Source organism: Glycine soja, chromosome 11 (genome assembly GCF_004193775.1).
Source record: "Glycine soja cultivar W05 chromosome 11, ASM419377v2, whole genome shotgun sequence".
Taxonomy (NCBI): Eukaryota; Viridiplantae; Streptophyta; class Magnoliopsida; order Fabales; family Fabaceae; genus Glycine; species Glycine soja.
Window position 1 is genome coordinate 35,239,209 of NC_041012.1, and position 25,863 is coordinate 35,265,071.

The 25,863-nt window shown below is 35.2% G+C and overlaps 2 protein-coding genes and 1 long non-coding RNA gene across 6 annotated transcripts; 1 reads left to right on the forward strand and 2 right to left on the reverse strand.

Annotated features, from left to right (window-relative positions):
• Window positions 1–738: 738 nt before the first annotated feature.
• LOC114375767 (probable galactinol--sucrose galactosyltransferase 6) lies at window positions 739–3,792 on the reverse strand. Of its 2 annotated transcripts, none has more exons than XM_028333619.1 (3): window positions 3,425–3,792; window positions 3,291–3,346; window positions 739–3,204 (listed from the first exon to the last, which is right to left on the reverse strand). In XM_028333619.1, exons 1-3 carry the CDS (start codon window positions 3,591–3,593, stop codon window positions 931–933), a joined length of 2,499 nt encoding a protein of 832 aa, XP_028189420.1. In that variant the 5' UTR covers window positions 3,594–3,792; the 3' UTR covers window positions 739–930. The 2 variants fall into 2 exon arrangements, with proteins under 2 accessions (XP_028189420.1, XP_028189421.1); XM_028333620.1 differs by having other exon boundaries at window positions 3,291–3,330; window positions 3,425–3,789.
• Window positions 3,793–5,578: 1,786 nt separating this feature from the next.
• LOC114375442 lies at window positions 5,579–11,544 on the reverse strand. Its single transcript, XR_003658767.1, has 8 exons — window positions 11,244–11,544; window positions 11,066–11,133; window positions 10,658–10,969; window positions 10,002–10,179; window positions 9,455–9,655; window positions 7,541–9,249; window positions 6,809–7,032; window positions 5,579–6,387 (listed from the first exon to the last, which is right to left on the reverse strand). It is a non-coding gene; the product is annotated as an uncharacterized LOC114375442 (long non-coding RNA).
• Window positions 11,545–14,145: 2,601 nt separating this feature from the next.
• LOC114375044 (CCR4-NOT transcription complex subunit 10-like) lies at window positions 14,146–20,771 on the forward strand. Of its 3 annotated transcripts, XR_003658688.1 has the most exons (7): window positions 14,146–14,659; window positions 16,051–16,137; window positions 16,953–17,138; window positions 17,252–17,338; window positions 17,438–17,512; window positions 18,447–20,449; window positions 20,558–20,771. XR_003658688.1 is itself a non-coding variant. In XM_028332782.1 (6 exons), the coding sequence occupies exons 1-6, from the start codon at window positions 14,456–14,458 to the stop codon at window positions 20,388–20,390; spliced, it is 2,583 nt and encodes an 860-aa protein (XP_028188583.1). In that variant the 5' UTR covers window positions 14,146–14,455; the 3' UTR covers window positions 20,391–20,771. The 3 variants fall into 3 exon arrangements, 2 of the variants coding, with proteins under 2 accessions (XP_028188583.1, XP_028188585.1); XM_028332782.1 differs by having other exon boundaries at window positions 18,447–20,771; XM_028332784.1 differs by having other exon boundaries at window positions 14,147–14,659; window positions 17,441–17,512; window positions 18,447–20,771.
• Window positions 20,772–25,863: the final 5,092 nt, after the last annotated feature.

Consider the following 25,863-nt stretch of genomic DNA (forward strand, 5'->3'; position numbering starts at 1 on the left):
GGGTGGTAGAATGTCATACACATGCTTTTTCTCTTGCATAGGGAATTCATAATTAATATCCCTGTTTGGATAGTAGGGAGATTAAAAGAAGTAATGTGTTTTTCTTTTCCCAGTTGTTTTTTTTTTAAACACAATGAAACAAAAAATGATAGTAGAATATATCATGTTTCATTTTATTCAACATTTGAAATGTTTTGGATTTGGTGGTGGGAGTCATTTGCTGTTATTTATGCAGTGTGAGAGTTTGTAGTGGTGGGATGTACCAAGTGGTATCCTGTTGGAAAATGTTACATACTGTAAGTGGTCGGTAGTGGAGTTTTAGCATGGGGATTAGTGTTGTTATATCCGATGTTGCTAGATTGCTGGTAATAAAGTGGTGGTAAGAAAATTTTGCTACATCATTATATGCGTAAAATTTTAAAAACAATCTGCGAACGCAAAGCAAAATTCAATCTCGAGAAGAGGTGTATTGAATTCTGGCTCGCCAAAACTTTGAAAAACAAAAAAATACACGGACTTGAATATAAATTTGCTTTTGGAGTAATGTTAAACACATTGTATCATTGCAACCCAATATCATGAATCAATAATATTATTATCATTATTTGTGTTAATGTATGAGGCAAGGCAGCCATTCATGATTGCGCCAGCGAATACTCTGAAATGAGCACTATAGTAGTAGCAAGAATATAAGGATCAGCCAATTTTAAGCAAAAAAGAGTTTAGTACACCTTAAAAAATAACTAGAGTAAGAAACATGTATTCAATTTCTATCAAAATTCGAAAACAAAGATGGCTCGTGAAATCTTACAAAGTAGAAATTGTTGAAAACCCTCTACTGTATCCTATCCAGCAAAAGAAAGAAATACCACCACACCACCATACCAATATCCTCTCCCTCTCTGATTCAACAATATGGTAACTAAATAATTAAGAAGATAGACTATAAACTAACTCAACTAAGTGAACCCTGTGTCCCTCTTGCGGCAAATGATCTATGTTGAAGATGAGCAAGCCGGAATCAGCGTCGTAATCGAAATCCACCACCTCATTGTTTCCCAGCATACACCTTGTTGGTTTAGCCGAGGAATAAGCCCCAAACTTACCACACCCCTTCACCTCCACACGAACCAACCCCTGCTCGTAAACCAGCCCTTCAACGGCACCACCAGCATTGAACATGTTCACAAGTCCAAGAGCCGCAAAGCTGCAGCCAGCACCACCACCCAAAACCTTCTTAACAGGCGCAACAGCATACACCTCGTGCTCCAGCACCTTAAGGGACACCGGAAGTGCCACATTGTGCGGAAGAACAATCAGCTGCCCGGAGTAGTGAGAGTAGAGCGCGCAATCACCGTTCCAATCATCATCAGCAGCAGCATCCGCAATGAGGTGAACATCACAACCCCTCACATACCCTGTGATGACAGCAGCACCAGAATCCGTACTATGGTGAAACGCATTCTTCCTTTCGGTAGCACTCCACGCAGCACCTTGACAGTTATAAACCCCCAACACCCCACCCAACTTATTCATGTTCCATATTTTCAGCAGACTAACCCCGTCGCGGGCCGGGTCGGTGAATAAGCAGTCCTTGGTGGGCCTACCCGGGAGCCGGGCCCGCAACACCGACCCATCGGGCAAAACCAGTTTCCTGAGGAGATCAAAGTCATGCTCCCCCGGCGCGTCGCTCACGTAGAGGGGCCCGCCGCTTATGGCCCTAGCGGAAGCGTGGTACTCCGCGACAGGGTGAAGGGAGTGAAACATATCCCAATCCGGCAACATAATCTCCCCAAGGAAAACGCTATTGTACGCCACGGACGCAATATGGATAGTGTGCGACACCGGATCACGCGGGTAGAAATCATCGGAAGCCCTCACCACCGCCGTCTGTTTGGAGCAGTAGAGCGCGTCCGTGTTGTGGCTCATGCAGGCGATACAACCGTTGTCAGGGAAGTTTCTAGAAATCGAAGCGTCAAGGGCCTGATGGTAATTTCTAGTGAGCTCCACCCTTCCGCCGAGTCCCGCGCCGAGAGTCTCTAGAATGCACTGCACGTCCACCTTAACGCCGTCCACACCAGCGGACGCCAGATAACTGTGTAAATGGTCGTAAAACGTGAACACCTTCTTCGGGTTTACTAGGCCCAAGCCTTGAACCGCTAACGGGTCCACTTTCCACGTCGGCTCGTTCTCTGTCACTCCACTCGACACCTTTGGGTACTTCATTACGGACCCGTACTCTTCCATTTCCTTCACCCCTGGACGAACCCCGCCCCAGTAGCCCGTTATCGCGTGCCACACGTACACCTGCTCCACTGAATGCTTCTTCTTCGCTACCTCCACCATGTTCTTTATCCCCAATTCCGGTTCCTCCTTCTTCTGGAACTTGCCGTTCTCTTTTATTCCCGTCAGCCTCTGCAACGAGTTTGAGTTTTGTTTGTCGTCGTCACCGCCGACGGACTGCCATCCGTCGTCGATGATGACGAACTTCGGCGGCGTGCCTCCGCCGGCTAGGGATTTGATTCCGGCCTCGACTCCTTCCTGAGTAACTTCCTGGTAGAAGGCATCCCAGGTGCACCAGCCGAAGCAGTCGACGATGCCAGGGAGTTTCTTCTCGTGGCGGAGTCGGAACGTGTTGAGGTGGTTCCTAACTGCACGGAAGGCGTGGTGAATGGTGGCGAAGGGGTCAATGCCGGCGCTGACGAAGAGAGCGTGGGTGAACGACGACGTTTTGGTTTCGGCGTCGCCACTCTCGAGACAGAGCTGGAGCTGGTCGTCGGAGTCACCCTGGAGGCACGCTCTGAATGAGCCTTCTAGCAGAGGAAGAAAAACTGTGTACACGATCTGGTTCTTGTTTTTGTCGTTATCTGACTCGAGGTGGGACCCATCTTTGGTTTCCATCAACAGAAATTGCGTCTCCAGCGGAATGTCTCTCCCTCGATCTCCCATTTTCTGGGCCATCCACCACAACTTGAACCGGAAGCACGCCATGAACCGGACATCCTTCAACTTTCCCAGCGAAACCACGTGTCTGCTGTCTTCCTTCTCCAAATCTACTCCGATAAACATTCCTTCCACTGTCGATGTTTCAACCACGTTCTCCGGCATTCCGGTCAGAATCGTTCGCTCCTTCACCACCAGCTTCCCCTCCGAAACACGAACAACAGGTTTTATCGTCATCTCTTTATCTTCCTCTACTCTCCTCTGCACAAATCAATTTTTCATTAATTCAACGGAAATAAAATGAGGAATTTAGGGATTTAGATTTTAATTTTAATTTTAATTTATACCTTGAATGATACCACCGGAAGCACTCGATTAAAGAAATGTCTGCGAATTCGAAAATATGCAGAAGGAAACCATTGCCGTTAGCAAAAAAATAAAGGATCGAAAAGATAAGTGAGAATGGATAATAAATATGTACCAGAAATTGAGAGTTGCTTCTTATCGGGTAGTCTTAGATGGGTGCCTGAAAGAAAAGTGTGTGGACGTGGAGAAAGAAATTGGGATTTGGTATTTATAGGAAGAGAAGAACTATGGCGTAGATTTGAAATTGAAACCATTGTTAACATCTTCTTCCTTATCATTCTCATCAATCCATCATACGTTGGATCCACACTTTATATTGAGTACTGTTAAAAATAAAAGTGGAAAACGTGGTACGACACGTCGTTTCACGGAGCTTTTTATCGACTTCAGCTCATTCATTGTTGGACACCTGTGCAATTTCAGGTGGGTGAAATTAAAATTTCCAACAACAAAAAAAATTAAGTGTTTTAGTTTTGATGCCCCGTTAGAGCTCAAATACACAACCGCGTTACTTGGCCCGGTATGTTAGTGGTTAATGTGCGGGTTAATTATACGAATTAGTATTAGGATTAGCTTTTGAGTTTTGACACTTGTCGTCGTAGTCAAGCTATTAGGTTTAATTTAATACTAGTTAATTTCTTGGCTTGTTGAAATTTTGGAAGTAATAATTGTAAGTGATGAATTCTTATTGGCCCATTACCTATAATTGGAGTATGCCACGAATGCTGCTGATATGGGATGGCCTATTGATAGGTACATATTTTGGATTAAAAAAGGGTATTATCAGGGGTTTAGCGGAGTGAGCTGGAGCTAACGTGATTTTGCAGAACATAAGTAAGAAATATCTTGGGAAGATGTAAATTGTCCATCCACTTGGCCAAATTGGATTGTCTTTTTAGGACGGTGGCACACGTTTTTGATTATTTTATGGTGATTTATTATTTAAAATGGGTTTTCAATTTTCTTATAAATTCTTAGCTCAATCAGTGGAATAGATGATTCATGCATGTCGGATCATTCACCAGAGAGAATAAGATTCAGAGACTTGTTGATGAAAGTAGGTTCAAGCAATCTGTGGATATTTCTACTTTAAGGATCCAATGGATGTCAGATGCAATGGGAAATTAACTAGATGCAAAGTACTTAAATTTTTCATTCACTAATCCATTGTTATTTTAATATTTTTTTTTGTCAAATTTTTTATACCGTCCGCACACAATGTAGTTATTTTGTTGTGTATGTATCAACCTATTCTGAGACGCATATACTACCACTCTCGCTGGCAACAAGGTTCAGTTTATTAATAGCATAAAAACAGTAGGTAATAACCAAACTCTCTCTAAATACCATATATCGTGATAATTGACCCAATGGCAGTTACGTTATTGTGTTTTTTCTTCTTTCTTTTTTTGGAGTAATCACTTCTCACAAAAGAAGCTTATCGCGTGCGTCAGCAAATCTAAAATAAAAAATCTCAACGCCTTAGGATCAAGATGTGGACATTTTGGCCCTAATTTCTTGGGGTTGAGCAATAGCTTTGGAGTTTGAATAATGATATTTATGTAAAAAAAATATTATACTAGTACCATTTTTCACATCATTAAGGAAATTTTATATTATATTTGAAATAATGAAACAAGTGAATAAATGTTTTAAAATGCTATTTCTCTTTTTAAAAAATAAACAAAATATAAATCTACAAGTAATAATTGGTGTCAAAATACAATTTTGCTGTGGCTTTTTTATATTCAAGTGCCCCTACTACTTTTTAGTTTTTTTCTTCTGGGAGAGGCATACATAAATTTTACTACAAGATAGAGGAAGAGAGGGGGTTAAATTCATTCCATTAATATTAAATTTATATTTCTGAAAATATAAATATATATACCATATATTTAATTCCTCCTTTAATGATATTATTGATAAATTGCCTTATTATACTGATAAGTGTAGAAGCATGGCATGAATACTAGAAGAGGACGAAAAGTGCGAATGTGATTGAGTCCACATTGTGGACGGAAAATGGATTGGTGTTTTTTTTTTTTTTTTTTTTTTTTGTGTTGTGCTCCAAAATGTTCGTTTAAGACTGGATTACCTTTGAAAATGATGGATGTGGATGAGTCTAGAGTCCAGAGATCAATTATGTATGGTAATTTTTACACTGCTCCTCCAATGTATTCGTTTAAGACTACCTTTGAAAATGATGCCAACTTATCGCTGGACATCGCCACTAGGCATATCAACGGGCATTAAGCAATCACATTAGCTATAGACTTTAATAATTAGTTAATTTTTTACGATTAAAAATTATGTTAAGACAAGTTAAAATAGATTTCTCCCGATTATAATTCAGGCATTCAAGAGTGTAATGCCATCTATAAGCAGCATTCAAAGCCAGTCAGAGAGTTTTTCTTAACATCTGCAATATAGCTTCAGGATTTCTTATCTCCTCCTGGCTTTCTTGAGAATCATCACGCCCTTGTGTAAAATCTGCACTAGTGTAAATTCTAATTCCTGGGCCACGTCCTCCAGTATCCCTTTCCCTTCCTTGCTGTGCTCGCCTAACTCCCTTGAGATGCTCAGTCAGTTCTAACCTCCTCTTTTTAAAACTTAAAGGAGGTGGTGCTTCTTTTAGTGTATCCAACACTAGTTCCACCCTCTTAGAGGTCCAGTTATGTTTTGGAGAGTCCCTACATCCCTCTAGAGCATCATTGGCTTCTTCATGAGAATGACATTTTTGAAGACACAGTAGGCTTCTCTTCTGGAGTTTTAATCTTCCATTTCTGGATAGCTTGTCCAAGACACAAAGCAGACTCGAGGGAAAATCCAAAATAATTTGCTGACCAAATGTACAATTCCAAAAGTTGATGGTTGGTTCTGAAATGGAGGGGTATGGGTGATCGAGAGTTTTTTTGAACAGAGGTTCATGAAGTTTGGGTAAAGCAGAACCAATGTTTATTGGCAGTTGACTTCTTGAGCAACTTAGAATTTCAGTCCACAGAAGTTGAAGTTGGTCGTTTTTCTTTCATCCTGCATTCCCATATTTGATAGCCATTGAAGCAGTGGACAGGAAACATTCTGCAGTCAAGTACATGGAGGATTACAGGCTGGTTTAATAGAACGAAAAATATCAAGTAATGGAGGTTCTCTGCAAATTAAATCCACTTCGCCCCAAACAATAAATGAATGCAATGAAAGTCAAAGGTAAAAGGAATCTACTCATGGTACTGCTAATCAACAACCCATTGATTGTCAAATGGGTTTAAAAAAGCATAATAAAAGTCATCAGTCACTAATTTCTTTTGAATGCATCCACTTTATACAGTTCCCTTTCCCTCTCTCAGATTAAAAGGCAAAAATCATAATTGAGCCCTCTATAATTGAGTAATTAGGAGTAGTGAAGTAATCCCTTTTCTTTCCCATTGCAGCATATAAGTATACATGAATCTTAGAAGCTACTACTTTAATGAACTGATAAGTAGGAATAGGAGTAACAAACCTCTAGAAGATGAAGAATATCTTGCTTCCAGTGAAGGCAACTAATAAAGCATGCCAGTGCAGAATACAGCTTGTGATTTTTGAAAAAGTGAGAGTCAAGCAGAGTTACTTATTGAACAACCAAGCATGTATTGCAGCAGACAACTTATGTTGACTGACCTTGAGGTCCCAACAAAACCAGACAGTGGATCTCTAACCATCTTTATCCTCAAAAAATTCATATACCTGAAATGCCACATGAAAATGATCAGCAGCAACTTAGATATAATTCCTTGGTTTTGTATATGGCTAAATGCTCAAAATACCCATAACAGCTATTAGAGTAGGTTAGTTAATACCCAAAAGTCGTGTTACAATCAAAACAATATTGTAAAGCAGCAAAACACATATCAGGCAGTCAATTACTTGATTAAGTTGTGATCATAATCTCAACATTCTAATAACTTCACCCTAGAAAGAGAATAGGCACTAATTTATAAAATTAAGCACAAAAGAAAAATATGTCGAAATGGCAGTGGCATTGCTTTTTTGCATCCCCAACTCGACACAGGATGTTATCAGGCAAATGAAAAAAGTAGATTCATGTTGAAGATGCACTTTTTCTTCCATTCAACTTTCATATCAACCAAGGATATGAAACAGATAACCACACGGTGTCAGAGAAAGCGCAACAGAACAATTATTTAACGACTAGAAAGGCACATCATATTGTTACAAACATGTTCAAACTTACTTGGCAACAAATTTTAAGCAGTTCTTTATGCAGCAAAATATTTTGATATCACGGTCAGATTTACTTCTGCGCAACTCAGTAACTAATTCCAAAGTCTGAATCTGTTCTAGAATGCATATCAAGAAATTGCCAGATAAATGAAGAACGCCATGATCCACATCATTGCATGTTGACTCAAAATCAGTGCCGCTCTCAACCATGCCACCATTTTCATCAAGGCAGTTGCTTAACAACATGCACAGATCCCCAGAGAAATTGGTGGCTGATGAGCATCCAAAGCCCAAAGCACTAAGAGATCCATAAAGTGATTTCCAGGTTTGAATAACCAGTTCAAACTTCACCTTTCTTTCTGGTGATACGGGATATTTATCCAAAGAGGCACTATCATTTGACAAGGTCATTCTTGGAACTTCAGAATGTGCCATGATGGGGTAAATTAAAAGATGGCATATGGAAAAAATATACAGTGCTGTCAGACAAGGCTTCCTGTAGTGACTTGCAGTTTGCATCACATACACAGTAGTTCAGACTCTGAGCTAATGATATCCATATGCTTAAGTAAATTGGTTGAACATGTCTGCACAAGAAGCCAATACTGGTGAGGAGATTTTCCAGGGGATCACTTGAATAAAATATAGATTTAAAATATTCACACATCCCTTATGAAACATGGTCCGATTGATGGGATTTCATTGTTAACTGAACAATCATGTGGAAGTACAGTGCTATTAAATAAACCAATAGAGAAACCTCATCCATATAAGAAATACAACTGACTCAGAAATTTTAGAAGTTTGTTATTATCAACCGATTGCATGTCCTCAATGTACTTTAGATCTAAAGAAAACTTGTACAGAGGAGATCCCAAGATTGAAGGACCTAACTCCTTTGTGATAGCATCTATAAACTGCATGGAAGTACAATAAACATCATAATTTTCACCAACTTCTAAGAATAAATCTTCGCATACTTTCTTGATGAATGTTAATAATGAGTTCAAGCACTACATAATACCATCATAATTGGTAGATGGACTTTCCACGTCCAGTTTGACTCCTTTCAGAATATAAATAAATAGCTTCAAGGCAGTATCATACACATGATTTCTACGATCATAAGTGACAGTTGGCCTAGATGCTTGATGAATGAGATGGAAAATCATACTAAGATAAAAGTCCAATTGATTGATATTCCTAGGCATCCATCTGATTAGGTGTTGCTTCCAAGAGCATTTTCCAGATAGAGAAGGTCCATTATCAGAGACTCTGTGGCTTACTGGGCCAGTTGACTGGTAAAGGACATCCCCACGCTTATGTGAAATACTATCACTAAGCATATCGAGGCCCAGGTTCCATAAGCAGATGTTCTTGCTATCAGGTCCATTCTGAAATATTGCTTTAGGTAAAGGCTCAAAAACTGTTTTTATCATCGATGTTTCATTGATAGAGATAACAAGCTTATGTAGCAAATAACGCCAAGTGTTGAAGCAGGATGAATGAACTGATATATCACATTTACTGGGCATGATGCCGATCAGTGGAGTCATTATTAGCTTTATGCTTTTAGAAAATCCATTCGTCTGATCATCACAATTTTTCCTTCCTAATGAATGTTGTTTCTCCAATAAACTCTCCTCTGCTGATGCATTTTTTTACAGAAACTAATATTGGGCAGTGAACAAGAGCATCAATAAGACCTTCCCAAGCAACCTACATATACGGCACATGAAAAAGGCACATGAGCAGTAATTGATGTTAACAAATAGTGAGTTCTCTCTGCATTAGTCTCTTAATGTCAATCAAATTTCTTTAAGCTACTGTGTAATGTCACTTTAAATATTGAACAACTTTACATTCCAAGCATAACATCCATGTGCATCCTGGATGAGATAAAACACTAACTCATATATAGTACCTGTGTAGCAATTTGAACTTGAGGGTCAAGATCTGTAAATGTACGTTCAGGAATTTTCAGCATATGTATATTCCTTAAAGCATGGGATCCAAGCATTCTGGCAAACCATCCCCATGCACGAATAGCTTGAGTCTTCATACCATTGTCTAGCAAACCCTTCATCCCATTTAGCAATTTTATCTTCATATCTTTGACAATAGCCTATTGAAAAAAAGAATACATTGACAAGGAGACCAAAGAGCACGAGTTTAAACTTCAAACCACTATGTGAACCTTACAGACCAAGTATGACATGATATCAATTTGTTTTGTTTCCATTTTGCAATACCACCAAAAAAAAATTTAGTTAAAAATGTAGGCAGCAGGGATTTCAAGTACCCACTAAATTACAAACTTGCCTTAACAAAATATTGTAGTTTGTTATCATTTGCATAAGCACATTAACAATAATAGTCTTAATAGCTGAAATAACCGTAATATAAACATGTCATGCCAGTAGGGTACAGAGCCATCTCTTTATATAATTTTTTTCATAAGGTTTCGGTACCTTAGAGAGATCCAAAGAAGGAGGAATGACTGTAGATCTGATTTTCAGCAGGCACCTTTCTGAGGCATCCCTCTCCCTCTTATCTGGGCTGATAAATCTCCTGTATATTGGAGGGGCCCATATATGGGATGAGCCTTTTCATTTGCTCCCTTAATTGACCAGAAAGCCTCGTTACAGCCTGTCATGAAAAGGTAAAAATATGAGAATCAAAAGAAAACTGCACACCTATAAATGAATTTCAAGAATAAATATGCAAGGAGATCCAGACCAATACAACCATCAACTTGGTAAGCAAATACAATCTACTCAAAAAAACTAAAGGGGGCAATTGACTAATCTCTAAAGTCTAAACCATTTTAAAAATTACTAGAAGTATGGAGTTCTTTTTCTTTTTTCTTAATTATATTTGACAAAATTTAATGCAATTATTTAGGTGTTTTTAGTGCTATCTTCCGAGCATAATCGAAGTTTCATCTCGGTGACCTGTGCAACTATGCTAACCTTTGATGCAAATTTTTATTACAACGATTATTGATGTTTAATGTTAATTCTAATTGAAGAACAACACCAAAAACATATAAGGAACTGCATATAAGTTTTGTCCAATTTTATTTGACCTCGTATAGCACCTAAACGCTAAGTAAAGGGAACTGTACCTGGGTAGCTTCAAATGTTGTGGACAAAGAATCCATAGGATTGTCTAGGGCGTGAACAATTGCCCGTAACAAAGAAGGGAAGTGAATAACAAGAAACGATGCACCTAAATATTGGACAGACACGCACCATAACCCTAAATTTCAAGCAGACTGCAGCAATATTTAACAAAGTTAATGTAAATATCACACATAAAAACTCTGTAGAGCAAGTGAAAACACTTAACAAGAGTAAAAATAATATCACACTAGCCTTTAACTGTGTGGTGGTAATAAGTTTGGGCAATGCGCCCAATACCAAATTGGCATCATCCACTGGAAAACCAAGCGAAAATCAAAATCGAAATCAAAATCAGCTTCGCACCAAAAACAAATAGATACGTTGAATAACATAACAGCGAAACAATATACCTCCAAAGACGGAAACGACGGAGGGATGATAAAGCATGAAGCCCAAACACTTCAAGGCTTGTGCGACTCTAACAGAAAGTTAAATAAATTAATGAAAATTATAATTATACAGAAGAAGAAAAAAGGTTAAAAGTTAGTAAAACGATTGAACGGTGAGAAATTGGAAGTCGATGCTCACATTTCTTCATCGTGGTCGTGAGAAAAGTCGGAGACGATGGAAGAGATTATCGATTGGGAGGAGTGAGCGAGGGATTGAAGCGAAGAAGGGTTGGCGCAAGAATGTTGCTGAAATTGAAGGAGTGCTGAATAGCCCGAGGATTTGTTCAACTTGTCATCTGAAGAAATTTAACTACGGATTTCTTGGATCACTTCTGACATTGTCTTTCTTGCAGAAGCTTTCTGAACGAAGAAAGGAAATCCCTCACTCACTCGCACTACCTCATCAGCATCACCGGGGAAAGACGCAGCCAGAACAAATTCTTCGCGCCAAAACCCGGTTTCGCTGTAAATCCCATATCACCGTTTAAATTATTAAGATAATTATTCTCAAGATCAATAAATTTATCATCATACATACTGGAATATATTAAAAGACTGTATAAAACTTATTATACTATTGATACATATTTTTTTCTATTTTTAATTGCTTAATAACATAAGGAGAGTTTATATTTCTACTCTAAAAAAAATTTGAGAGTTTATATTTCTATGTAATCAATATTTTTAAATGAATGCTTGATGTTTGTATTTCTTTAATTATGAATACATTGAATTAAATAAATATGTAATTAACGAATAAAATTACTTTTAAAGTAGGAGTTTTAAAGTTATCATCGTTGTCGTTAATAATTTATAAAATGAGTGCATTTTGTTTATTATTGATATCTTTGAAGATCTATGTTAAATGCAGTGATTTTGGCCATCAATACAGCAGGGTGAAATGAAATTTTATAATTGTAATAATCATAAAAAAAAAGACTCTCAATATGTAAAAGTTGGAAAATAAAATAATGTGAATTTAATGAATACAATTGTATCTTTATTCTTAGTACGTGTGATTGTAAATTAGTATGGCAATATCATGGATCACGTTTAAATTTGACTCATAGTGGTGGGTTCCTCATGGATGAAAATACATATATAACAAAATTTATGAGTATTAATTTATATTTAATTTAAACGCTTAAACTTAAATTTGAACTTTGGTGGGTTCCTCGCTTTTAAAGTCCCGTTTTGGTCGCATAGAAAAAAAGTCTCTTTTGGTTGGAGAAAGTTTTTATTTTTTTTTAACTTAAATTTGATAATAAAATCGAATGAATAAAATGATTTTTAAATAAAATTTTTAAATTATTTTAGCTCATTTTTTTTAAACAGAAAAAAAACTAGTTCTACTTTAAATTTCTAGAAGTGAATCACAAGAGATAAAATATCAAAAAAGAAATAGTAATAATCATGTCTTTATCGATATTTTCTTTCACTTTTTTCACTTTTCACACATTTTTTTATTCATCGTTTAATCTTATTTGTTACCTTTTAGTTTCCGTGAGAAACTCAAAGTGATTTGATGTGTTCTTTATCCACAAAGTGTCCACAAAAATCGGATTTTCGTTTAGTTTCAACCTAATTTAGAAACCCATATTTAATTTGACATTTTTGCTCAACTCGTTATAGCTTACGAATAACCCTACTTGGACCCAAATGATCTAAATAAGGCTTACATTTTAAATTTTGAGCAAGAAATAGTATATTTGTTAACTCCACTTTGGCTTGTAAAAATGAGTCTTTGATAATTATTACATATTTCTATAATTGTTTTGCGATAATTATGTGATAATTCTTATATTTTAGAACTTTGTTTGTGTTCATTTTAATTAAGTTTTCAATAAAAGTTTAGTTTATTTAGCTACTTTTATGCTTGATCTTGATCTAGGGCAATTGCTTAAGCAATCCATATTTTGATCTTGATCTAGGGCAGTTGCTTAAATGGGACCTGGAGTTGAGAATTGTGAGTTGTTGACTTTGCTTAAGCAATCCATATTTTGGAAACAACTTGAGTGTGATCCTGAAAAATACTTGCTTTTGCTAAAGCTTAAACTTGTGTCATTTTAGTGTGGCTTAAGTGCACTTGCTAAAATTAAAATCTCATTTAGAAAAAAATACCAATTGATATATAAGGTGATTCCCAATCAGAATGGGGAATTCTCTTGCAAATTAAAAAGAAAGAAAAATCATAGAAAAACTCCTGGCAATGCCTATGCTTAAAGATTTTTTTTCATCTTGTACTTTATCATATTTTCCTTCCTCCTCCATGGATATGAGTAGCTAATTTCATTCCTCATCGAGATTTAATGTAATTAAATACATTCACATGTAATTACTCTTTTTATTATTCAATAAAGAATTGTTATTGGTTATTTTCTATGTTTAATGCTTTTTTTTACTTGATCACTCAATTGCATGATTCTCAACCTATTATAGCTTACAACCTTCAATAACTCAGTAGTCAATTATGTCATCTATAGTCTTCTTCGCCTCCAGAGATATAAGATTGATTGGATAGTTAAGAAAGAAAGAAAGGAGGAAAATGTCGTAGATTTAATCTCTGTTGCTAACAAACTAATAATTAATATTTGCTGATAAAAAAAATTCTTTTTCACCACCACCTACAACTTGCAACTCCTTTGTCGTCAACACCTTAACCGACAATTTGTAAAGCCCCACAATTCCACCAATTTTGTAAAACTATGTATTCATTCTTTTCATTCTAGACCTTTAAATACCATCGGAAAAACTTCCAAAAGAAAAGTTGTGCAAACAAATGTTACACAAGTATACTAAAAAACTTAAACACACCCGTCAGTGTTGCATAAGCATAATATAACACTTTTTTTATATTGTTTATGAACTTTGAAAACACAAGGCATAAAAAATGCTTTATTTTGAATACCATGGGAACTATTGAAGTGATTCATTAGTAATAACATCATTTTTTTTATATATATAAAAAGTAATAAAACGGATATGATGATGCTCTCATTTTAATATAACCGATTTATGAGTTAACTGAAAAAGAAAATGATAAAAAACCTCCTACTCTCTTTCTATCTGAACCTCCCCCGATTCGGCGAATAGGTTTTCATTTCCTCCTCGCACTCTTTCCTCTCTCTCTCTCTCTCTCTCAGCAAAACCAGATACCTTCGAAGCAAGCAAATCCTAGGGTTTCTCCCTTCAAATTTGTTAGCCATAGCTCTCTCTTCACTTAGATTTTAAATGTAATTCAGATTCATTTCACTTCGCATCTCCTCTCTCATCAAACTTTAGGGCTTTCCTCTCTCTCTTCCCCAAAACCCTCTCCCAAGACGATTTGCAATTCGATCACTCGATCTCGCCATGGAATCCCGTGATTTACCGTCGTCGTCCCCGTCGTCCACCACCAACCGCGACGCCTCCTTCGCCACAGATGCCGAGGACGGCGTTTTCACCGTCGTCGTCGCTCTCGCCAAAGACGCCGCGTTGCATTTCCAGTCGGGCAAGTTCGCCGAGTGCGTCGAGGTCTTGAACCAACTCTTGCAGAAGAAGCAAGACGATCCAAAGGTAGTTTAATTCGCTTCACCATTTTCCGTCGATACTGATCTAAGCGACGTCGTTTCAGTTCTGTATCTGTTGCTCCATGCTTATAGTTCCCGATTGACGATCGTTCTTGCGTTTTTTTTTTCTTGCTGTTTCGCTCTGTGCTAATTTTTATACTAACTGCTATGCTTCGAGGGATTGATCTGTTTGTTCGGTTTTTAATTTTATGAGATGAATTTCAATTTTGGTACCTTGCTGGAACTGTAGCTAGTGAGCACTTGCAGATGCAGGGTAGCGTCTGTGGCTATAGATGTGAATGTGCATCGGTTGTTCAGCTGGTTTGTGTGAATTTCCACGGGTAAAAAGTGAATGAGCTGTTTAAGTTGTGTTACGAGCTTCTTTCAGTGGATGTCTATGAGAAGGCATTGGCGCAGTGTGATGTGTGGAACTAGTAGGAATGTTGGACGTAAGGAGAAATTTGTTGGACTTGTAGAAGAAACTGCTGCTGTGGATCCAACATGGAAAGTTTGACTGACAAAAGGGATTTTCAGCTCATTCTGGATAAGGAAATCTTTCTATGTTTGATTTGGTTCGTTTATCGTGTTTTTAATTTTGGTTCTTGATGCTAGCTTGATTCGCGGGTTAGTTACTGGTGGCACATGCAACACTAATAAATTTAAGTTAATGTGTGGCTTTGTTAATTTTTGTTCTTGATGCTAACCTGATTTAGGGGATAGATAGTTACTGGTCACACATGCAACACTAACATATATACTTGCACGAACTTGCACTCGCATACTTCCATTCAAGTCATTGGATAATACCTTGTTGCACTGTAACGGTTTACTGAATGGTTCACAATCACACCATGTAACTCACATTCATTGTGCAAATATTTTTTTTTATCAGCATTGTGCAAGTATATTTTCCAAGTGAATTGTTTATCTCTGTTTTTTTTCCTTTCATGGAATTTCAAATGTTTTGATCCTGAATTTATTTTCCTTGTGTGTTCTCATAACTGTTGAGGTATGCTATATATGAATAAATTAAAATAGTTGAAGTGACCTTTGTGGGTGAAAGTGATTTATGTTGAAGAAATAAATGGACTTTTATCGTCACTGTGCGTGTTTTATAGAGCATGGGTGTGGTGTTTCTGCTCTCTACATATCAAGTATCTTGTATAAATATACAATTAAAAATTCTGAACATTCAATTTGTGATTTTGTGTATTGCATTTGAGATGACAATTATGTTTTTAGAACGATAAAATTCTCTGCCATTCACATGGAGGCCTGTTATGAGCATGTGAGGACAATGGTTTTAGTGACGAGTTAATATAATCCACTGAATGTTGCATTATCTTTATGTCCCCCCTTGGATCTTAGTGTTTATGGTTTTAAATCTGAATATTTCAGGTCCTTCATAATATTGCAATTGCGGAATTCTTCCGAGATGGTTGTTCAGATCCCAAGAAGTTGCTTCAAGTAATTAATGGCATCAAGGTGTGCTATTTTCAATTTCATCTTGTTTTGGATTTCTGCAAAGTGACAGTTTTGTGATGGGCAGTAGGTTTTATTTTTCATAGATGGTACTTGAAGGAAACCATTTTCACTTGTATTACCTTTATGGATTAAGAAACTGGAACTGCATGCCATTGGCACCAATTGAGAGTAAGATGACAAAATTAAAATGAAGTTAGACCTAGGTCATTATGTGGCCTCTTTTAAATTGAATTTCTGAGCCTTTATAGTGGTTCATGCAAGTATTTTGGGGTCAATGAAATGCTATGTTGGCATGTGGCTTGAGCCAATGGAAAGAGTGTTAAAGATAGTAGAAGGCTATATTTAGTTTCTTTCATTGGAATAAGGATGCAGATAAGATTTAATTACCTGTTGGACCTGGTATACTATAGTTGATCTCAATTTTGTTTTCCAAATCCTTCTTTTGGGTCTCAAATTTATGATATTCTTAAAAGTGGAAACTTTGCATACACATCACCACAATGGTAATATTACAAGTTAGGAAACAGTGGTGAAGAAGAGCTGGATAGCTTTTCCTCATTGAACAAGTATCAAATAAAATTCAGTGCAGAAATTAGGAAGTCTTGTTTAAACTTTCAGTATGTTGGCTTTAAGTTCTCATTTCTCTCATATTTTGCCCCCTAATGAAGTGGTCAAGTGGGGATTACATTGAAAAGGTTTTAACTTTTAAAATTGATTTATTCTGTTTTGGACTGTTTAAATTGCATCTTAAGGCCCTTATCCTCTATTTATTTGTATTTTTTACTTATCCCTTCTGTTGCTTGGAGTTGATTCAGAGAAAAAATGATGAGCTTGCTCTGGTTTTGGAAGAACAAGGAGAGTCAGTTAACAATGTTGGAAATAAAGTTTTGGGGTCCAAAGGAAGTAATGCTTCGGCACACCAGTTTTCAGGTGCAAACAGCACCAGCACCAGCACCATGTATACAGATGAATTTGACTCTTCTGTGGCAATGCTAAATATTGTATGTTCATTTTGCTCCTTATATTAATTTCATTTATATCTCTCTTGTTGCTTTGAATGTATGTGATTTAATTATATATGCTGATGTAGCTTTTGTTATTTCAACCTCTTTAGGCAATCATTTGGTTCCATCTTCATGACTATGCAAAGACATTGTCAGTTTTGGAACCTCTCTTTCAAAATATTGAACCCATAGATGAGGTATGTCATATATTATTTGATGTTATTTTGTTTTTAAAATTACACTGATATGTTGATGGCTTTGTTTTGCTCCTTTATTTTGTGTTCTCTTTTCTAAAGCAGACAACAGCTCTACATATTTGCCTTCTGCTGCTTGATGCTAGCCTTGCTTGCCATGATGCATCAAAATCAGCTGTAAGTTCTATTGATAATGTGATTAGTTGGTTTACTTTTTAACAATTGCAAGTTTTGTAGCTTAATGCATTGCTCTCTACCATTATATTCATATCTCATAATTGTGTTATTTTTATTTTTTAATTTCCTTATTAGTGTGTGGTGGCTAGTTATGTGTTCAATGAATATGTAAATATCAATGTTAATACATAATTTATACTTACCTTGACCAGTTCAACCATGAGCCTCTCATTTCTCTGTCAGTCTGTTGATAATAAAATTTGATTTCCTGAGATTAGATGAGGCATTAGCGGTCTATTAGGAATAAAATAGGAAAAAAATCTTTCTTCCCAAGCTAATGTTGGGCATGCCAGCTGAATGTTTTCAATGGTGATTTGTCCAACTTATCTGTTTCAATCCTTCATTTTTAGCTATCTGGAAGTTTTCTTTATTGTGCACAAATCATGTACTTAAATAGATAATGATCACACATCAGAGCTAGAAAATGACTTTACAGATTATAAATTAGCCATAACATTATTTATTAGGATATTGATATTAGCCATAACATAAAACCCCTAACACTTTAGGCAACCGGGGTTGGGCATGTCATTGGGTTCATATGCAGGAAATGTGGGTTTACTCTCAACAAGGAGGTTGTGTTGGGAGCTAAACTGACACGATCCAATTTCATTTTGAAAACACTAACCCAGTGTCTATATTTTGTCAGTCAAACTGAAAATTTAATGTGTATAGTTTACTTGCTTTTGATTGTTTTCTCCGATAATATACAATGTTAAACTTTCTTGGCATAAATTCTTACCCTCCTAGTTATAGTATCTGTTTATCTTGAATAATTTGTTGAGCGAGTGGCTTTAAAATTCCACTGTAAGCAGTTTTTTCGTTTCTCTAAGTGTACAAGTGCACTATTCTGAGCTGGAATCTGTTTGTTTAGGATGTGTTGACTTATCTGGAAAAAGCATTTGGTGTTAGTAGCGTGAGTCAAGGTGATAGTGGGAACACAGCACAGCAGCAAGCTGCAAATCTAATTACAAAATCTGTACCTGTTGCCAGTAATGTATCAGCTGCTGATGCATCTAGTTCTGACTTAGGGCCAAGTGCAAATGTATCTGAAAATCATCTATCCAGAGATTTGTCTGAAGATACACTTGATTATGAAGCCATGATTTTGGATATGGGTGGACAAAATCTAGCGAGGCCAATGGGCCCATCTTCAAATGATCTTTCAAGGGCTTTGGTTGACAGGTTTTCTACTGTTGATTTGAAGCTTAAATTGCAACTGTACAAGGTTAGGTTTCTGCTTCTTACTAGGAACTTGAAGCTAGCAAAACGAGAAGTCAAGCTGGCCATGAACATCGCACGCGGAAGGGATTCATCAATGGCTCTTCTTTTGAAATCCCAGCTTGAATATGCTCGTGGTAACCACCGCAAAGCTGTGAAGCTATTGATGGCATCAAATAATCGGACAGACACGGCATTTTCAAGCATTTTCAACAACAATCTTGGGTGCATTTATTATCAGCTTGGGAAATATCAGACGTCTTCATTATTCTTCTCAAAGGCATTAACCAATTGTTCATCACTGCGGAAGGACCAGTCATTAAAGCTAGCCACTTTCTCACAGGATAATTCTCTCCTTATAATTTATAATTGTGGTGTGCAGTACTTGGCTTGTGGGAAGCCAATACTTGCTGCTCGATGTTTCCAGAAGGCAAGTCTGGTCTTTTACAAACAACCTCTCTTGTGGCTCCGACTCTCTGAATGCTGTTTGATGGCTTTAGAAAAGGGCCTAATCAAATCAAGTCGGGTCCCATCAGAGAAGTTGGGGGTAGGAGTTTGTGTTGTTGGGATAGGAAAATGGAGGCAACTTGTGGTCGAAGATCAGATTTCAGGAAATGGACTTGTGGACTCATCTGAAGGGGATGATTGTCCAAGTGAAGATGGGCGACTAAAGTTATCGATGTCCCTTGCCCGGCAGTGCCTCTTGAATGCTCTACACTTGCTGGACTCCAACAGTGCAAATTGTTTGAAGTCTGGTTTGCCCTCTAATTCGTCTGTGGAGGATAACAATGGAAGTGAAGTGTCGCCTTCAAAAAATTCAAATATTAAAAACTCACATGGCATTGATTCAAAGGCATTTTCAGTAGCAGTAGGGTTAGGTCAGGTCAATGCAAATGGGGACACTAAAGAACAAAAGGGAGTAAATAGTCAGGAACTTGTTCAGAACTCCCTCTCCTGTTATGAAAATGTCCGTAATAGAGAAAATCAATTGGTTAAGCAAGCTGTTCTTGCTAATTTAGCATATGTGGAGCTGGAATTGGACAATCCTGTGAAGGCACTATCAGTTGCAAAATCTCTCTTAGAACTTCCAGAATGTTCCAGAATTTACATCTTTCTAGGCCATGTTTATGCAGCAGAGGCTCTCTGCTTGATGAACAGACCAAAGGAAGCAGCTGAGCACTTGTCATTCTATTTGTCTGGGGGAAACAATGTTGACTTGCCTTTCAGCCTAGAGGACTGTGAGAAATGGCAACCGGAGAGGACTGCCGATTTTGAAGAGGTGAATGGAGGATCCACAGCTGCTAAGAATTCTTCTCTTGAAGGCACTCAGAGTATTGTTTTCCTCAAGCCAGAGGAGGCACGAGCAACAATTTATGCAAATTTTGCTGTAATGTCGGCGATGCAGGGTGAATTTGAGAAATCCAATATACTGGTTGCGCAGGCATTGTCCTTATTACCTAACAGTCCAGAAGCCACTCTTACTGCAGTTTATGTGGATCTCTTGCTCGGTAAGCCACAGGAAGCTTTGACCAAATTAAAACGTTGTAGCCGTATTAGGTTCCTTCCTAGTGGAATTACATTGAATAAATCTTCTTGAGTGTTGTATGCTTGGGTTTTGTCATTGTGCCTGGCCCACATCTCAGCGTTAGTTAGCAGGTAGCTTAATCCTTCCATAGCATTTGTAACATATATAAGTTCAATTCAGAGAATATTTTTTTATGATTCATTTTCCTTATAATTCTCAAATTTAGGGTTCACTTACAGGTGGTGGCTGTGTTTTGGTTAGTGCTGGTGCCCACCTTTGAAATTTGAGGTGTAGATCTGATTCGGATTGGGTTTTTACTTTTTAGAGGCTAATTTGCTTTATATTCAAGAATAGAGGTTATGCCATTGTCACTGTGCTTATATTGAGAAAACTGAAAAGTTGATAGTTATTTTGGAATTCCATTTTGAATCCGACAGAGTTCGCACTTTCTCATTCTCACTCTCCCTCCGTGTGGGTGCTCGTGCCTAGTGCTTTTTCCCAGTTGCTGTTTTGCTATGTATGTATGTTATGCACGGGCAAGTGGCGCTCGTATTTTAACTTAGCAACGATTATTAGTACAAAGCGTTAATACAATGAAGTTTGCGAATTATCACGTCTCTTGGTTAACCTGGTGATTTAGGTTTAATTAGTCTTGTTTGAAATGGAACCGATGCAATTGCTTTATATTTTATAAACAGTTTTCACAATTGAATCTTTGCGTCTAAATTTGCGGAGGATTCTCACTATAAGGCAGAAGGGTGATAGAAAATGGATGTTATTTTTCTTAAAAACTTAAGGCGTGATAAAAAAAGCCTTTTTATTATTCTTTTAAAACAGACTTTTTTTTTACTACGTGAATGAGTCCATCATGATTATTAGAATATAATGCTTATTTAATTTTTTAAACATTTAAGTTAATTTTTAACTTTTTTACATTATCAAAAGCTAGTTTAAATATTTAGTAAATAACTTTTTTAGGAGATTCTAATATTTTTATAAATGTTACTTGTACTGATATTTTTTAAAATTTAATTTCTAATTTTTTTATATTTTGTTCTCTTATATCTTTAAAGTATTTATTAAATTATTTTATTATTCTTTTTTAAATAAAACTGTTTTATTATTTAAATAATTGTACTGTTAATTTTCATACATTTTTTATATTACACTTTTTAAATCTTTATACTATTCATAATATTTAATTTATTATTTTAACATTATATTTCACGAATTTGATAAAGATAAATATTAGATTTATTTTATTTATTATTATTTGAATAATTTTATTAGATAATTTATTTTAACTATTACATTAATTATATAATAAAAGAATGATGTCAACTTAAGTGTATATTTTTATTTTATTTTTTAAACTTAATTAAATATATTTTAAGATATAATAAAATTAATAATAGAATATTTAATACGAAAAATATAATAATTGAAAAAATAATGAAAATAATTCATCTAAAAATAAAAATCGTAAGAGTTTAAAATTAATTGAAAAACTAAAATTATAACACCTCAATATATTTTTAAAAATAAAATTAAGATTTATATAAAAATATTATAAATAATAAATGTCTATAAAAGTGGTTTTAGAAAGTTCCCTACTTGCTCTCTTTGAATCCGCATACATGCACATCATACGAAAATTAATCACTCGTTACTAATGTTATTTCATATTTTAATTATACGATATAACAAACAAAATATAAGTTTGTCTCAAGTTCAAGATAAAACCACACTTATATATCTTCTCTCTATATTTTTTTTAAATAACAAGTTATAATTTTATTTTTAAAATTCGCTTCAAGCATAACTTGATTCATTAAAGTCATTCAATATTTCTATATTTTTTACGTTAACATGATAAATGGTGAAAATCTTATATCATTGAATATTGTGTATAAAATGTGACCTTTTTTTTACTAAAATGTGACTTTAATTTTTTTGACTGGAATATGCTTAGTGTACAAAAATGTGACTTTAATTGATAATTTATGTAATATGCCTTTTATTTTAGCTTAGTGAATAATGACAACAACGATGTTTAAACCTATAACTTATATAATTATTCAAATCACTGACCATTATGCCAATTTTAATGATTTATTTTATCTTTAGTTTTTATGTATAAACAAGAAAGACTGGTTTATTGATGAAGCAAATTATTAATGAGTTTGATTTTCTATTAATAATGATTGTCACAAATGATAAAGATTTTATTCCTTAATTAAATAATTTAGGAATTAATTTCTTGATTGATTATTGAATATGAAATAAATCATGTTTGGTTAGGACAAAAATTATTAAAACAACTAATTTCAGGGTTCTCTTTTCATAACAGATAATACTCGTCTTTTCTTTTGGCAACTTTTTTGTTATCCTTTCCGTGGTTTCTGGCATGCTTTCTCGAAAGATAATAAGAAAGATATTTTTGTTTTTCCGAATAAAAGAATGATTAGTTGATTAATTAATAAATAGCACTACACACACACACCTCTCAACTAAAAAGGAATTCAAACAAATGCTGAGTTAAGATCAGTCTGGATTAATACTTAAGCAACCTAACTCCTAAGTAACATTGCTTAAGCGTTAATATATTCCTTTTTTTATATTTTGGATGTACTTTAGGGTAATCATGTATTTATGTTCAACATAGAATGTTTTTCTGTATTAATTGTATTGGCTCTGCATGCCAACTCCTGCCTTAACAAAAAATATATTTGTTCATTGGAATTTTCTTTTACTCCAAAAGAATGTCTCTTGTTATTTAATGTGTTTGTTTTACAGTTATTTCAATATAAGCAGAGGATGAGGGAAAAGAATAGCTCCATCTTAATCAAAATTAAAATGTGTCTAAACTATAAAATTATGGATGATAAAATTGACTGACTCGTCAGACCAATTCGTTTTGCTCATTAATTTTGGCAGTTGGATTGGAATTTTTTTACCCTTCAATCCTAATTGATCCATTTTTTAAGTTAATTTTTGTTATGGTCCTACTCGGGCCGATTTGAATGGTCGAACTAATTTTGATAGTTCAAAATTTTAAGTTCTATTTTCATTATTGTCATTGCACCTATAAGAAATATTCTAGTTTAATTTTCGTAAGATAAGTTTTTTATGATTTTAAAAACTATGAAATGTGTATAAGTTAGTTTAGTTGATTCTTAGGTTCAAAACGAATAAAATCGTACTAGTTAATTTGACATATTTACTTGACTTTTTTAGAATTTTATGTTGAATAATTCATAATATAGGAGTAATTAAGATTGGTAAGACTGAAATAATCCTAAAATTAATTTATCTAAACAAGAAAACTGTCTTCAATTTGATACAATATATTAAGGCTTAAAATTTAAATCCAATCATTTTTTAAAATTAATATTGCTCATAAATTTAAAGAGAATAAACAAGTAAAATTAAATGTTCAATGTATAAGATTTGGATAAATCATGTAGTTTAATGAGAGTAAGAATATCTCTTAAAAAAAAACTCTATGGGTGACGATTCAAATTATAAATGTTGATCGCGACTTCAGTTTGATTTAAGATAATTTGTTGATAGGCCATACGTAACTTAACAACAAATTGTTAGAGTTTCTTTTAAAAAAATTGGTAAGAGTTTAATTTTTAAGTATGGTATTTGATAATTTATATTGAATGATAATTTAAAATTCCTTTACATGATCAGAAGTGAAATATTATCCATACATATCTTATTTATTTAAATGATTAATGATGCATGTAATTTCTTCAAATTTTATTTGTAGAAGAGTTTTTTCTTAATCTAAGTTTTTATGTATAAAAAATATTATCATTTACTTGTTATCTATCAATAAAAAAGTTTAAATATGTTTTTAATTTATGATATATATCCGAATTTTATATGTGTTTTTAATTTATAATATATATCCAAATTTTATATTTGATGTTTGATAATCATCGATATTTGTTATAAAATCAAATTTAAACTAAATTTCTTTCTCTTCTCTATTTCACCCTTCTTTTTCACCTTTTCTTCTGTCCTCTTCTCTCTTTTCCTTGAATGATTTCAAAAATCCACCCTCCTTCCTCCAAGACCTCTTTATCCCAATCCCAATCCCAAACGCACCATTCACATAACAAAAGAAAATCCAAATTTGAGAAAATATTTGTTAGTGAGGGAAGCCTGGAGAGGAAAACATATCCAAGAAGAAGCTCACCACCATGTACTCCAAATGCAGCTCCATCTCCTTCGCCCGAAAATTGTTCGAACAACGCTTGACATAAACCATGACCTTGTTACCTAGAACGCCATACTCTCCGCCCACGCCGACAAAGCCCATGACGGCTTCCACCTCTTTAGCCTCCTCAGCCGCTCCGTCGAGTCCCTCCACAACTATGTTGTCAAGATCAACTTACCATGGGGCATGTTCGTTGCTGGTGCTCTAGTCAACACACGTTTTGTTCTCTCGAGCATCCATGATGAAAGCTTATGTTGGCGTATGTCTCGAATACGAAACGATGCTTCTCTTCTCTAAGTTTCATCGAATTGGACTTCGTCCTAATGACGTCACCCTGCATACTCTCGCGCGGGTTGTGAAAAGTAAACAAAATGTTTTGGAATGGAAGTTGAAACAACTTAAAGCTTATGCAACAAAGTTGCTTATTTTTTGAATATTTTTAATTTTATTTACATTTTTTTCAAAAACGAAAAAAGATATTAAGTAGTAAGTTTTTACATACAACTAAAATATACCTGCGACAAAACTTGTTTTATGCACAACAAAAAGATAAGATTTGGTTGAATTTATAAAAGAAAATTTTAACTCAATCACAAGGATAGTATTTAAAAGATATTATCAAAAATAATTTAAGATTTGGTTGAGAAGAAAAATACGGAAACATATAGTCTTTCCAAAAAACACAAAGACTGTAAAAACTCCAATGAGTTAGGGTCAAAGCTCTCAAATTTTAAAACACATGACGAAGAACATAAACAATTGGCTACATATACCATTAAGAAGGAATAAAAAACAAAGGTTTTCAATCAAATTTTGTACTCTTTTTAATTGGTCTATATTGTCTATGTTAGATTCACACTTGTGTTTGCCTGTAAGAAAAGGAAAACATACAACATTTAAAATGACCATTTTCTGTATCCTTGGATAACAGTTACCATCGAGGCTATTGATACATTTTTGAAGACACTCGTTATGAATCGATTGGACTCCCATAACCACACATAAAGACTAATCCTTGAAAGATATATCTCCAATCATATCAACTGTTGACCTCTTGATAAGTTTCAGGGAACAGAGAGATAGGCTTAGGATATGCAAATGCAGTTAGGAAAGTCAAAGTGCTGAGAAAATTTGGGATGCTTTCTTAAAACATGTTATCATTTCTTGAGTTGATGATTAATGTTTTGGTTTAATATACTATATCCTAAGAGGCCACTTGACCTATAATTTGACAAAGGGATGAACGAAACTTTGGAAATGGTACCACTGTCTAGCCTTACAATGGACTTGGGCTATGCACACCACTGTCAAACC